The sequence below is a fragment of the Cynocephalus volans genome, chromosome 15, assembly GCF_027409185.1.
Source record: "Cynocephalus volans isolate mCynVol1 chromosome 15, mCynVol1.pri, whole genome shotgun sequence".
Classification (NCBI taxonomy): domain Eukaryota; kingdom Metazoa; phylum Chordata; class Mammalia; order Dermoptera; family Cynocephalidae; genus Cynocephalus; species Cynocephalus volans.
Window position 1 is genome coordinate 36937705 of NC_084474.1, and position 12809 is coordinate 36950513.

At 41.7% G+C, this 12809-nt stretch overlaps 1 protein-coding gene across 1 annotated transcript in view; it reads right to left on the reverse strand.

Annotated features, from left to right (window-relative positions):
* Positions 1 to 291: 291 nt before the first annotated feature.
* Positions 292 to 12809, reverse strand: part of ZNF704 (zinc finger protein 704) — a 204421-nt gene continuing 191903 nt past the window's right edge. Inside the window, exons 7-9 of the mRNA XM_063079674.1 lie at positions 12040 to 12144; positions 2878 to 2975; positions 292 to 2159 (exon numbers count right to left, since the gene is read on the reverse strand). Coding sequence (XP_062935744.1) covers positions 2048 to 2159; positions 2878 to 2975; positions 12040 to 12144 — 315 coding nt within the window. The 3' untranslated portion in view covers positions 292 to 2047. The remainder of the gene's footprint in view (positions 2160 to 2877; positions 2976 to 12039; positions 12145 to 12809) is intronic.

The following is a 12809-nucleotide window of genomic DNA, read 5'->3' on the forward strand; positions in this document are numbered from 1 at the left end:
GGCCTCCTGGACCAGGCCAGAATGTCATCTCACAGCAGCGCTGCTTAGGTGAAGTGACAGAACACCAGGAAGAGATGCTTGGGTAGAGGAAGCGAACACATTTCCGCATTTTAAAAATGCCCTTTCCTGGCTAACCTTGTAATTACTAAAACACACAGCACTGATGGTGCTGTGGCTAGTACTGATTGGTAATCTTGATGTGAAATCAGATAAAGTTCATTTTCTCTTCTCTTGAAATAAGTGGATTTTTTTATTTAAAAAAAAATAAATGAAGGAAAAAAACCAGGATCTCTCCCAAGGAATAATTTTTTAAGAGTCATATGAGAGTTTAAAAAATAAAATTGCCAAAATATATGAGTGCAACAGATTGTGCCTGTTGCACTGTAGAAGTTCCTTATATTTTCCTTGCTTATATAAAAAAAGATACCGTATTACTAGATGACTTCTTTCTACTCTTTAAAACAAGCATACGTACAGTCTCTAAACATATATTAAACTTTCCTCTGTGCAATTTCATTTAACATTCCTACGGCTGATCCTGTATCCCCCATTCCTACACAGTGCCTCCTATAAGGTGCTCTTACCTCTTTGCATAGGTATAGGAGAAATAGCTCTTTAGCAGGGCAGTTGAGAGTAGGGTAGGTAGAGAATGAGCTTATTTATAGGGCTTGACAACAACTCCCTTCTTACAGCACTGCCACCCACCCAAACAAATAAGCAAATACAACAGGTTAGAAAGCCCAATAAGTGGAACACAGTGCAAGCCCTGGCCCTAGTAAATTGAGAAATTCCTATACCAACATGTGTTTCCTTTTGGTGTTGTGTGTTCCCTTCTGAGCAAATTCTTAATAGCTCCGATATTTTTATAAGAAAAATAAAGGTTTGGATCTTCCATTTATCCATATAATGTTTATATTGTTCATTAACCCATCTCCCAGACACCTAAAGCATAAAACCTATGAAAGTGCACTCAGAATGGAAGTTGGTTTGTTGACCTAACACGACTTTCTGAACAGATGGGGACATGTCAGCTGTGCCCTGATGTCTAAAGCAAACCTGCTGGGATAGACTGGAGTTCTCTACCTTTCTGAAATCAGTCAGTGGTGGAGTTTTGAGGGAAGGACCGATGACCCTTAACCTGGCTACAGTCTCGACAGACAAGCAGTAACAAACAGATCCGAGCTGCGGTTGTATCACATCCCTGAAAGAAGCATCAAGGCTTACCCAGATGGCTACTGGTGCCAGTTCTTGACTGAGCTGTGGCAGGGAGAGAGTTAGCTGTGCTGCCTCTCGGGGAACAGCTTCTTATAGATCAAGGAAGACTCCCAGATGTTTCCCAATAGCGACAGTGGGATTTCCTGAACTCAGCTTGGGCTGAAGTCTGCTGGTGATTTCCGTTGCCAATCGCTTTCCCAGTTTATGTCATCTGGGGCCCTCCAAGCTGACAGCTCTACCATGGTTCAATCTGGGGTCATTCTTAAAACAAACAAAGAAGACATGGAAAACGTACTCAGAATGCTGCACTTTCCTGCAACACATTATGATGTGTACTGCTCCAAGAAGTCAAATAGGAAACAGGGAAAAGACTATTCACAATGAAAGCAGATATTGTTCTTTGTACAAATGCTACTGAATGATGTGTAGCTTATTTTTGTGGGTGTCAAAAAAAAAAAAATCTCAGAAACAGCATAATTCAGAAAGTTTATCAAAATATGCTTCCTTTCTAGGTAAAATGGGCTTTGTTGGTTCAATTGCAACAGAAGCCCACAGTTTTAAGACTCAGACATACAGCAAAAAAAGGTGACTTTTCTTTTGAAGAGAAAAAAGTAGTTAGAGCTGCTCCAGGCTGGGTTCTCAGTAAGAGCAGTGAGGATGGTGACTTTCTTTTTTTTTTTTTTTGCTGCAATTCCACCACCAAGGTTCCTGGAAGTGCTTTTCCTGGGCTTCAGGTGCATTTTGTTCAGAAGGAAAAGCTCTTTCCAACACCTGCAGTGGAGGGCAAGGGCAAAAGTGGCCCAGGGTGCTGGCCCCTCTGCCTGGGGGCCTCTCAGTCGATGAACCTCTGGCAGGCTTTCTTCCAGCGGCAGGCAGTACACCACATGTCTCGGTTCTCCATCCCATACACCTTCCGGCACTTCTTGCCCTCGCCCCTGGGCTTCCTGTGAGACAGACAGGGAAGATTTGCTCAGTGGGAGGAATTCAATGGGAATTCTATGCAGAGCTTGAAATCCAGTGAAAGAGACAGGAAAAAAAAATTAGGAAATATAGGAGGGGTTCTTTTTAGGCTCAGGCTTTAATATGTGCTGGATGTTTTCACGGCTACTAAACTTAGCGGTAACAGTTTGTTACTATAACCCGTAAGCTTCTGTTTGTTCATTTGTGGACATGTCCATGTGTCCATCTTCATAAAATTGAAGTAAATAAATAAACATGAGAAATATCAGGAGAAACATAGCTCTTTCGAGTTTTTAAATATGTACTTTAAAATGCTCCCTTACGTCTCAAATTTCTAGTATTCTGGTTAGGGAACTCTTGGGGAGATCCTCCCTGATCTGAATTAAAAACTGTATCTTCTAGTTCATTTAATACAGAGGTTAATGCAACATAGCTCTAAACAGACCTAATAATCACTATTATCTATTCTGCAAGAAAACTTACTGTAAATCATTACTCACCCCCCCCCCACCTTCCTTCCTCCAATAACAAATCTTCATTTATAGTTTATGGATGGGAAAAACCATGGGAACAAAAGAAAAGGTGTTTAGTCAGTTGTGGAGAACTTTTATGGGAGATTGTATCTCTGGTTTCTCTTTGCTGTTCTCCTAGATTTCAGTCAACCCCCTTGAGGCAGGCATGTGCAGTTTCAAGCAGGTGTACCTTAGGCTGACCGTCCCTCTGGGTGGGGAGGACAGGACTGTGTGAGCGTGTTGTCTCTGCTCCCCTGTGCCCACAGGATGATGATGTGTTGGGGACACCTGGCAAATACATGGAAAACAAAGTTGACGAGGCATGTTCTCCATCTCATGCATTTATTTAGCCTTTGCCATGTGGGCAACAGTCCTTGACCATCAGACGCGAGGATGAAGTGCTTTTGTCACTGAGACCACATGTTAAAACAGATGGAGGAATGTTCATGGCAGAATTTAAATGCATTGCCAAACTGAAAAGACTCATCGACAATTAACATTTAAAAAATCTTCATCACTTCTTATCTGTGCCTTCCAAGTTGCCCATAATAACATATTTTCAATTGAATAATATTTTAAAACTTAGGGTATATTCTCATCTAATTAACTTAATCCTTCTAATTCCCACTTTAGAAGATGAAAAAATCTAGAGAGGTTAAGAGATTTGTCTAAGATGACAGGGCCAGTCAGTGACAACACCACAATGGAGGCCTATGCATTTTGTTTGCTCTATTAGATCAATCACAGCTGCCTAACAAATGGATTCTTGTACAATGACCCTATTCAGACCCTGGGGTCCAAAGGGGAATAAAGACGAGGCAAAGAGCCTCTGAGCACATCAAGGACACGTGTCATCTGTGTAATAGTCACTGTGCACTCGCTATGTGCTGTGCACACTGACAGCTTCACTTTTCACAACTACCGCCTGGTTCCCACATTATAGATAAAGAACCCAAGGCTGAGGGAGGTTAAATAACTTGTCCAAGGTCACAGAACTTGCAACAGCAGAGCCAGGGCCATAGGGCAGCTCTTCCTGATGCCAGAGCATGTGATCATACCTGTCACACTTCTGCCTCTCAGTCATGATCGTTAAGAGGGACTGGGTGGCCTTGACTCCTTCTGGATGACTCACATAGTACATAGTCCCTTTGTGTCACCTGCTCTTATACCACTAAACACAAGGGTACTTCAAAAAATTCATGGAAAAATAGAATTGAAAGATAATACATGTGTAGAGCCGGGGCTCTTTTACCTGGCTATAATCCTGCCAACTGGGCCAATTGTAGTGCTAGGCTAATGTCGGAATCCTGCTCATGTTGCCAATTGTTGCGCTCTTTTACCTGCCCGTAATTCTGCCAGCTGGGCCAATTGTTGAGCTAGGGCTCGGTCTGGAGCTCACAGACCCCTCAAGCCCATTCACAGACTGGGTCACAAACCCTCCACACGCCAGGCTGGGTGCCCAGACCTGTCACACGCCAGGCTGGGTCACCAGACCCCTCACACGCAGGTCTATGGGCTAGACAACCGGCCAAAAGGTCCTTGGAAGCCATAGGTTTGAGAGCATGGCTGCACCCAGCGGACGCCTGAGGCAGATAACGCCAGCCAAATGGCAGCACCATGCATGCGCACTAACTCCACCCATGCGCACTAACTCCGCCCACACACAACTTATTTACAAAGAATGTGCTGCACCACCCTCAACTGGACCCAAGGCAAGGGGGCCTGATTAAATGGTTCTATTTTCCCCAAAACAAATCGTTCCATGAACTTTTTGAAGTACCCTTGTATTTTCCCAGCTCCTGGGATTCTCAAAAGCTGCAAAAAAAGAATTTTTATAACAAAATAAAAATAGTATTTCAAGTAATTAAATAGTATTGACATACACAGAAGAGGAAACATTTAATACATTTAAAAACTTAATCACCTACAAGCCAATGTGGCCACAGAAATACCATTCCTGATTAATAGTCACAGGAGCATTCTTAAGGCATACTCATAGAATTGATTTTATCTAGTACAGGTACTAGTTATTTCTCTTTTCTTTCAATGTAAAGGAAAGTACATCAGTGTTATTTTCCTAAACATTAATTAAAGAAAATCATACAGGTAAGTAAAAACTTAAAATTTTAAGCCATTGTTGCCATGAGGCTGAATTATTCTGTACCATTGGTCTTTATTTTTTGCTAAAGTTAATGGATTGAGGGCCAGCAAGAGTGAGTAACAGATTTTTTTTAAAAAAGAAAAGCTTTGGAATTCAGTGCACATTTTATGCATATAGATATATAGGTCCTTCCAAGAGCAGAATGCCCCTTGCTCTTACCCCATAATGGACTTGGTTTTGTATAGGATGCATAATAGCAAATCAGAGGGAGTCAATGCCTCAGATGCCCATGGCCACAGTGGAGGATCTAGAATATGCTCATGTGGATTGTTTTAAATGATCAGGACAATAAAAATTAATAATTACTGTAGAACTTGTAGAATCTCAAGAATACTGCCTCATTTAGTTGGAGAAACAGAGAAGTTTAGTTGACATGACAGTGACATTACTTCTATCAGCTGGAGATAATGTGGAAAGTTCTAGATTTTGCAAAGTTGCCATAGCCCTTTTGCATGGGGTGATATGAGATCATCAAATGATCTTCAACCAACAAATAAATATCTGTTGAGTACTTACTATGCACCAGGCACTGTTCTAGAATCTGAGGATACAGCAGTAAACAAAGTCTCTGCCCTCATGGAGCTTACATTCCAGTGGGGGACAGACAATAAATACAAAAACAAGCAAGCTCATTTTAGTGATAAATGCCTGAAGAAAATAAAATAGGGTAGTAGGCTGTAGTGTCATTGCAGCAAAGGACTTTTATTCACTTAGGGTGGTAAGAGAAGGCCTCCGGAGGAGGTAACCTTTTATTTGCAGAGCCCTGCAGACGAGGAGAGAACGAGAAAGGCTCTCAAGTGTGCAGTGCGAGTACAACCAGAGGGCGCTCTGTGGGAGGCCAGGGTGGCAGGTGAGGAGGTGGTGGACTCACATTATGCCTCGGTTCTAAGTGCGATGGGAAGCCATTGGAGAGTTAAGAACGTGAGATTAATGCTTTAGAGATCACTTTGGCCCTTTGGGGAATGGATATGAGACAGTCTAGAAAGGAGCCCTGCAGACTATTTAAGAGGCTTTTGCAGTATTCCAGGCAAAAAAGTACCAGTGGTTTAGCCTAGGGGTGGTGGTGGTGGTGGTGGGAAGGGGCTGGATTCCTGTCCATTAGAGGCAGAGCCTAGGACTCGCGGATGGATGAGATGTGGGACAAAGAAAACGAAGCCAGATCTTTCGACAAATCAAGGATGAATGATGAGGAGTCAAGGGTGGATCCTAGGTTCTGGCCTGAGCCACTAGAGGGATGGTGGTGCCACTTAAAAACAGGTGAAGTGGCAGGCTTGGAGGAGGTGGAAGGAGAAGGCTTTTGAAAATGCCATGAACACAGGTGCAGGAATATGGACCTGCTGCAGGGACCCCTCTCCACAGTCTGTTCTTGCTAATGGCACTCTCAACTCTGGAGTTCAGGGCGTGATGTCCCATGCGTGGCCCCCTCTCCACTCCACAGCAGACCTGGGTATCACGTAAGAAAAGACAGCACCCACTTCACACTTGGCTGTGTGGCTTAGTTCTGGGTGGGCTCAATGCCACCTAAGTTGGGAGTTTTCTTTGAGCCATTTAATAGCAAGACAATCAAGTTTTAGCTTCTTATTTTAGTTAGGGATGAAGGTGGGGAAACCAAGGGAGTGATTGGTGAAGGGAATTAACATTTATCCAGCAGTGCAAATGTGAAAGACAGGCTATGAGGTCATTTGTTCTCTCACAGCAAATAAGTGATATTATCAGCATCTTATAAAGAAACTAGGCCTCGAGCAGGGCAGTGGTCTGCACAGCATCCCAGAGGTAAAAGCAGCAGTAGCAGTCATTCACCAGGAGCTTGTGAAGGGTAACGCACGCACCTTCATATGTTACCTAATTTCATCCTCACAACGACCCCATCAAAGCCATCGCTTCCATTTCATAGATGAGGAGACGGACAAGTTAAGTACGCTGTCAAGGCCACACAGTAAAGTGTGGACCCAGGACTTGAACATAATTGTCTCGTATCAGCTGGGCTAGGAACTTATTTCTGAATGATGTCAAAGCCCTGCTCTTGCCACCCTTCCATGCTGCCACATCACTGATGGAAATAACAGGTGCCCTAAAATAAAGCCCTATAAAGCGTTATTATGGCTCTTGGTCTCAGTGGTCTCCACATTTCAATCTTTGTTTTTTGTTTTAACTATTTCTAAGTTCTATTTTGGGGCATGTTTTCTAAAGTATATAATATACTTGACAGTACCATACGATATTATTTCTAAAGAAATAAAATCATTGGGTGATATGTCCATAATTTGTCCACTGATTAGGTGTGACCTCAGAAGTGTTGAAAGAACTCTAAACTATAACCTGCAAAAATTGTGGTAATCTCTCCCAGGTGTTCAGTATATTTGTGTTACATGAATGGATTCTAAGTAGGGAGAACCCACTTTCTCTGACCCCTGTTTTGTAATGATGAGACACATTCAAGGTGGCAATGACAGTAAGTGCTCCTATTGTCAGCCACATGCCAGAACCGTACTAAACAATACAACTCTACAAGGTAGTATGCGAGGGGAGGACATTGCTGTTAGAAAGGCCACGTGACTGGCTGGTGGTCACAGTTCATAAATGCCAGAGCCAGGATGTGCAGCTGAGTCCCACATCAGAGCTGTCACATGGATGTTGTGTCCTTCTGTAAAAATGGTAAAGAAATTTCATTTCTTTGTGATTTTTAATCTTTCAATGGAAACAAAACAAAACAAAACAAAAAACCAGAAAAGACTTTTGGTTTGTTTTTAACCTTGTCGTGCTCTTTTACCTGCCCGTAATCCTGCTGACTGGGCCAATTGTCGAGCTAGGGCTGGGTCTGGAGCTCTCAGACCCCTCAAGCCTGTTCAGAGACTGGGTCACAAACCCTTCACAGGCCAGGCTGGGTCACCAGACCCCTCACACGCAGGTCTGTGAGCTACGTAACTGGCCAAAAGGTCCTTGGAGCCATAGGTTTGAGAGCATGGCCATGCACGGAGCGGATGCCTAAGGCACTCAACACCAGCCAAATTGCGGCAAAACACATGTGCACTAACTCCACCCGCACACAACTTATTTACAAAGAATATGCCACACCACCCCCAACCAGACCTAAGGCAAGGGGGCCTGATTAAATTATTCTATTTTCCCAACAAACCCCTTATAACATACTCTTCTGAACCCTCCCTTGAGGCATTAAAAAAAACAAACCAAAAGCCAGCTAAGCATCTAACAATTAAACATTGTTATTTCAGGTTTGGAAACCCTTCCGATGGCCTGAAGCCTCCTAGAACCACCCTGGGATGGCAGGTTGACTGGCCTACCTGCTTGTTTGGGGGCTGTTTGGGACTAAATGTGTCCTTCCCCACTGCCCCCCAAATTCATACGTTAAAGCTCTAACCCTCAGTGTGGCTGTATTTGGAGAGAGGGCCTTTAAAGAGGTAATTAAATTTAAATGAGGCCTTAAGGGTGAGGCCCTGATCCAACAAGATTAGTGTTCTTATAGGAAGAGACACCAGGGGGTCTCTCTCTCTCTCTCTCAATTGGTCACACACAGAAGAAGGGCCATGTGAACGAACACACAGTGAGAAGGAGACCTTCTACAAGCCAGGAAGAATGCCTTCACCCGGAACTGAATTGGCTGACACCTTGATCTTGGACTGCTAGCCTCTGGAGGTGTGAGAAAATAAATGCCTGTTGTTTAACCCACCCACTCTATAGTATCTTGTTATGGCCACCCGAGCTGGCTAATAAAGGGGCCAAGAGCTCGTAGTTTTCTGTCATGAAAAGACAAAGAAAGTAATGGAGATAATTATAAGGAAAGGAAGGACATTAGGGAAAAACAGGTTAAAGAAAGCTGTAATTAATGAGGGTCTCCTTTCTACCCACCTCCCAACAGCCTTAGGCTAGAAAAGACTGAACTTCTGGTTACATTTGTATGCACAGTATGCAGATCAGCCTTCTCAGCTACATTCCTCCCAGAAGGGGTCTTACCCAGGGAACTTATTAAAGCCCAATGTTCAAGAAATCTAGCGTAGGCAAATGAATAAATAAAAAGTCCTACACACCTTGGGATTTCTCAGAAGGGGATTTTTTCTACTCTCTAGAAAGTGTACAAAAGAAGCACCTCCTCTCCAATACCAGGTCTCAAAGGTGTGGGAGGAAAGTAAACCCTAATTGGGGTTGACAACCTTGGAGTATTTGGTTTAGAGCACAAAGAGAACAGGGTTTTTTTGAAAATCATTTTACAAAATGGAAACTGCTCTATTCTTCGGTTTGGACACAGTTGAAGCTAAAATTAATACTATTTCACTGTAATTTAACACTTTTAGAGCTTCTGTCTGAAACCCCTCGCACACTGTATTAGTCCATTTCTATTGCTTATAACAAAATGACCCGGAACTGTGTAACTTATAAGAAAATCAGATTTACTGCTTACAGTTTCTGAGGCTGGGAAGTCCAAAGTCCCGGGAGTACATCTGGTGAGGGCTTTCTTTGGTGGTGGTTTCCGTGATGGCAGGGTATCACATTGTGAAAATGATGGAGCAGAGAAAGAGACAGACTCTCCTCTTCTTTTAAAGCCCTCAGAACCACGCCCCTCACCACCATTATTAATCCATTCACTACTGCACAATCTAACCACCTCTTCAAGGCCCCACCGTTCAATTACCATAATAGGTCAGAGGCGGGGCTAAGTTTCTAACCCATAAAGTTGGGGGACACAATTCAAGCTTCAATGAGTTTTGGGGGGACATAATTCAATCCACTGCTCACACCAATTTAGAAGGTAGGAATTCACATGTTCTTAGATTCCACCTGGCTCCCTTCCTCAAGGGGCTGGATCTAGCACTTCTGGAGAATTCAGGGACAGTTGTTGGCACTCAGTCAGTGGACGTGTGACAGTCCTGCATCTGCGTGGTGTAGACTGTTAGGAGAGCCAGCCCACCAGCAGAAGAGGAGGATAGCAATGACACACTTTTTTTTTTTTAAAGCATTGATAGAGAATTTAGCAACATAACATTCTTAGTTGTATGTTCCTTTCATTCTAAAGTAAAACGAAAGCCTTTGAAAATACCATCCCTACCCTTATCTTTATCTTTAAATAGGAATGGCAAGCTTGACTACTAAAATAGTCTAAAGATTTGCTGAAACAGAATACACACCAAATAAATTGGGAATTCTCTAGTGAAAGGCTAACTTAGAAGTGGACCTAAGACTTTTGTGGAATATCTAGTTAACCCAGTCACTCTATATACTTTCTGTCAAAGCTCTTTTCTAAAATGTCCTTGGTCCCCAATGCATAGCGAAATGAGGGACTCTGAAGATTCTAGGGCATTGAGATGAGGGTAAAGATATAGAACGTCCATAACAGAAAAGAGTTTTAAAATTGCATCGTTGAAAAACAGACAACATAAGGTATCTTAGCTGGTATCCTACTGTGGAAGTCATTTAAGAACCACGGAGGACATGCAGCTAGTAAAAAACCACTCAGAGTGATCTCTCTAGACCTCAGGATATGATTTAATTAAGACAGCAAAGGGGAAAAAAAATTCCAGTTTCGTAGATCACAGAGGTAATTAGAAAAGAGGTTTGAACTGGGCTGTTCCATCTAAATGGTGCACTTATTTTTACACCAGATGAGCAACATGGTGTAATGCTTGAAAATTCTTCCCAAGTCAAAGGCAGGAATTAATAGGATGCAGAACAGTAGGTCTCGATAATTTTGTAATTGTAGCTGCCATTATAGGTTAACACAGAACGCCAAAAAGCCTTCTCAAATGGCTTTGTCTCAGATGGCCTTTTTATGTTTACCAGAGAAAAAAGTCCCCAAAAGAACAGATTGTTAACCTCTGACACCCACATCAGTGGATCGATGTTCTTGCCAGAAGCAAAACTACACCTACACACCTAAGCTGCTCTTTTCTAATGTCTACTAACAAGATCACTTTTTCACAACTACCAGCAGTTACCACTCTTCAATGAAACAGGCAACTTTCATAATTACTCCAGACCCATGGTATTTCTTAAAAATCGCATTCCAGGAGTGTTTTCTCGAAACCCCGATTTCCCAAATTGCTGCCAGCGAGATGCTTTGTATTGTTAGCTATTCCCCTATGAATTTAATAAATATTCATTGACAGAGCACAGCATAATTCACTCAGCCACTTTCATTTTTATCAGCTCTGTAGGAGGCTTTAGACTTTGCTGGAAACCTCTGGGAGTTGCCAGTGGTTGACAATAAGAAGCTTTTGTGAGGTCCTTGGGGAGAGGGGTGGAGAAGAGAAAATATGGTTAATATCTGTCATCAGAAGCCACTTTTCAGAACCTTATCAGGAGTTACACACCACCATGAGCATCGACAGTGTGCAGATCTATCCGTATTCTGTGATAAGCTATAAAAGACCCCATATATTTTTAAATGAATGGTGAGGAATCAAGTTAATTCAGGGTGCTTTATTTCAGCAATCATTTAATATGACACATCAATTCTTATTATGTACTACTTAAATCTTATTGCATATTTCAGCAGTCATTTATTTTCAAATTATCTATTAGCGTGGACTGTTTAGGCTTTCAAAAAAAAAAAAAAAAGATTTTGGGGCCGGCCCGTGGCTCACTCAAGAGAATGCGGTGCTGATAACACCAAGGCTGCAGGTTCGGATCCTATGTAGGGATGGCCGGTTAGCTCACTGGCTGAGCGTGGTGCTGACAACACCAAGTCAAGGGTTCAGATCCCCTTAACTGGTCATCTTTTTTAAAAAAAAAAGATTTCAATTTACTTTTTTGAACCTTCAAAATGACATACCTACAAAACAATAATTTCAAAGTAATAAATTTTATAAAGTTACTTAGAATGATAAACACTATCTTTTCCATACAAGGTCTGAGTTCAGCTATTAATTTTATAGTCTTTTGGAAACATCAGACGTACCACTAACACAGAAAATCTTGATCTATTTCTAACAAGTTGTTTATCAACAGCTGAAACTCTCCTCTAGTTTTCTAAAATACTTGTCAAAACACCTTTTCACAGAGAAGTTGGGTCTGTCTGGACCACGAGATACTTTGCTGATGAGTTTACAATTGTCACTGAAGAAATATAGCACGCTAGCCTTCTGACTGTTGTCTTTTTCTTGCATGTTTCTACAATTTGTTCTCTAAATTTACGTTTGGCTTTGACTAGCTTTCAGGCTTTCTTGTTTTTCTACTTACTGGAATGCCTGTGAAAGTGACTGGAGGAGACTGCCAAGAAATGCTGAAGCTGCTGCCATTGGGGGTGAACTTTGCTGATCCTGGAATGGTCACAGGGGGTGTGGCCTGTTAAATAGAAAACAGAGCAAGCTGTTATGAAAGAACATTTTTCCTCAGAGCCTTAAGCTCTTCTTCCCAAGTAGGGCCTCAGAAATGGTCTCAGTTGTATTAATAACTTAGACTAATTTTCTAACAGGAGACTAAACAAGGTCAAAAAGAGTAGCTAATAATAAACTTTTTACATATACATAAGCAACTTATCTAAGGTATGAAGGGTTTTTAACTGTTGAAATGGTTTTTGACTGTTGCTTTTTGAAAAAAAATTTATTAGATACACATGTATCTACGTTAGGACACCTATGAGATACAATTCCTCACTATCAAATTAGGATATGTTCATTTTTAGACAGTGATGCTGGGTGTGTACATTGGGACAACATTTTGGGAGGGTAATTTGGCAGTATGTATCAAAATTCTTAGCGTTATGCGTATCAGCTATTTCACTTCTACGAATTCATTCTAAGGAAATGGATACAAGGATGTTCATTGCGGAACCATATATAAAAAAAAACTAGAAGCAGTACAAATATCCAGTAATATGGAAATAAGTAAATATGAGGGTACTTCAAAAAGTTCATGGAAAGATTTGTATATCTTTTAGATCTATTTTCCATAAAAAAAAAAATTTTTTTTTTTTTTTTAAAAGATGACTGGTAAAGGGATCTTAACCC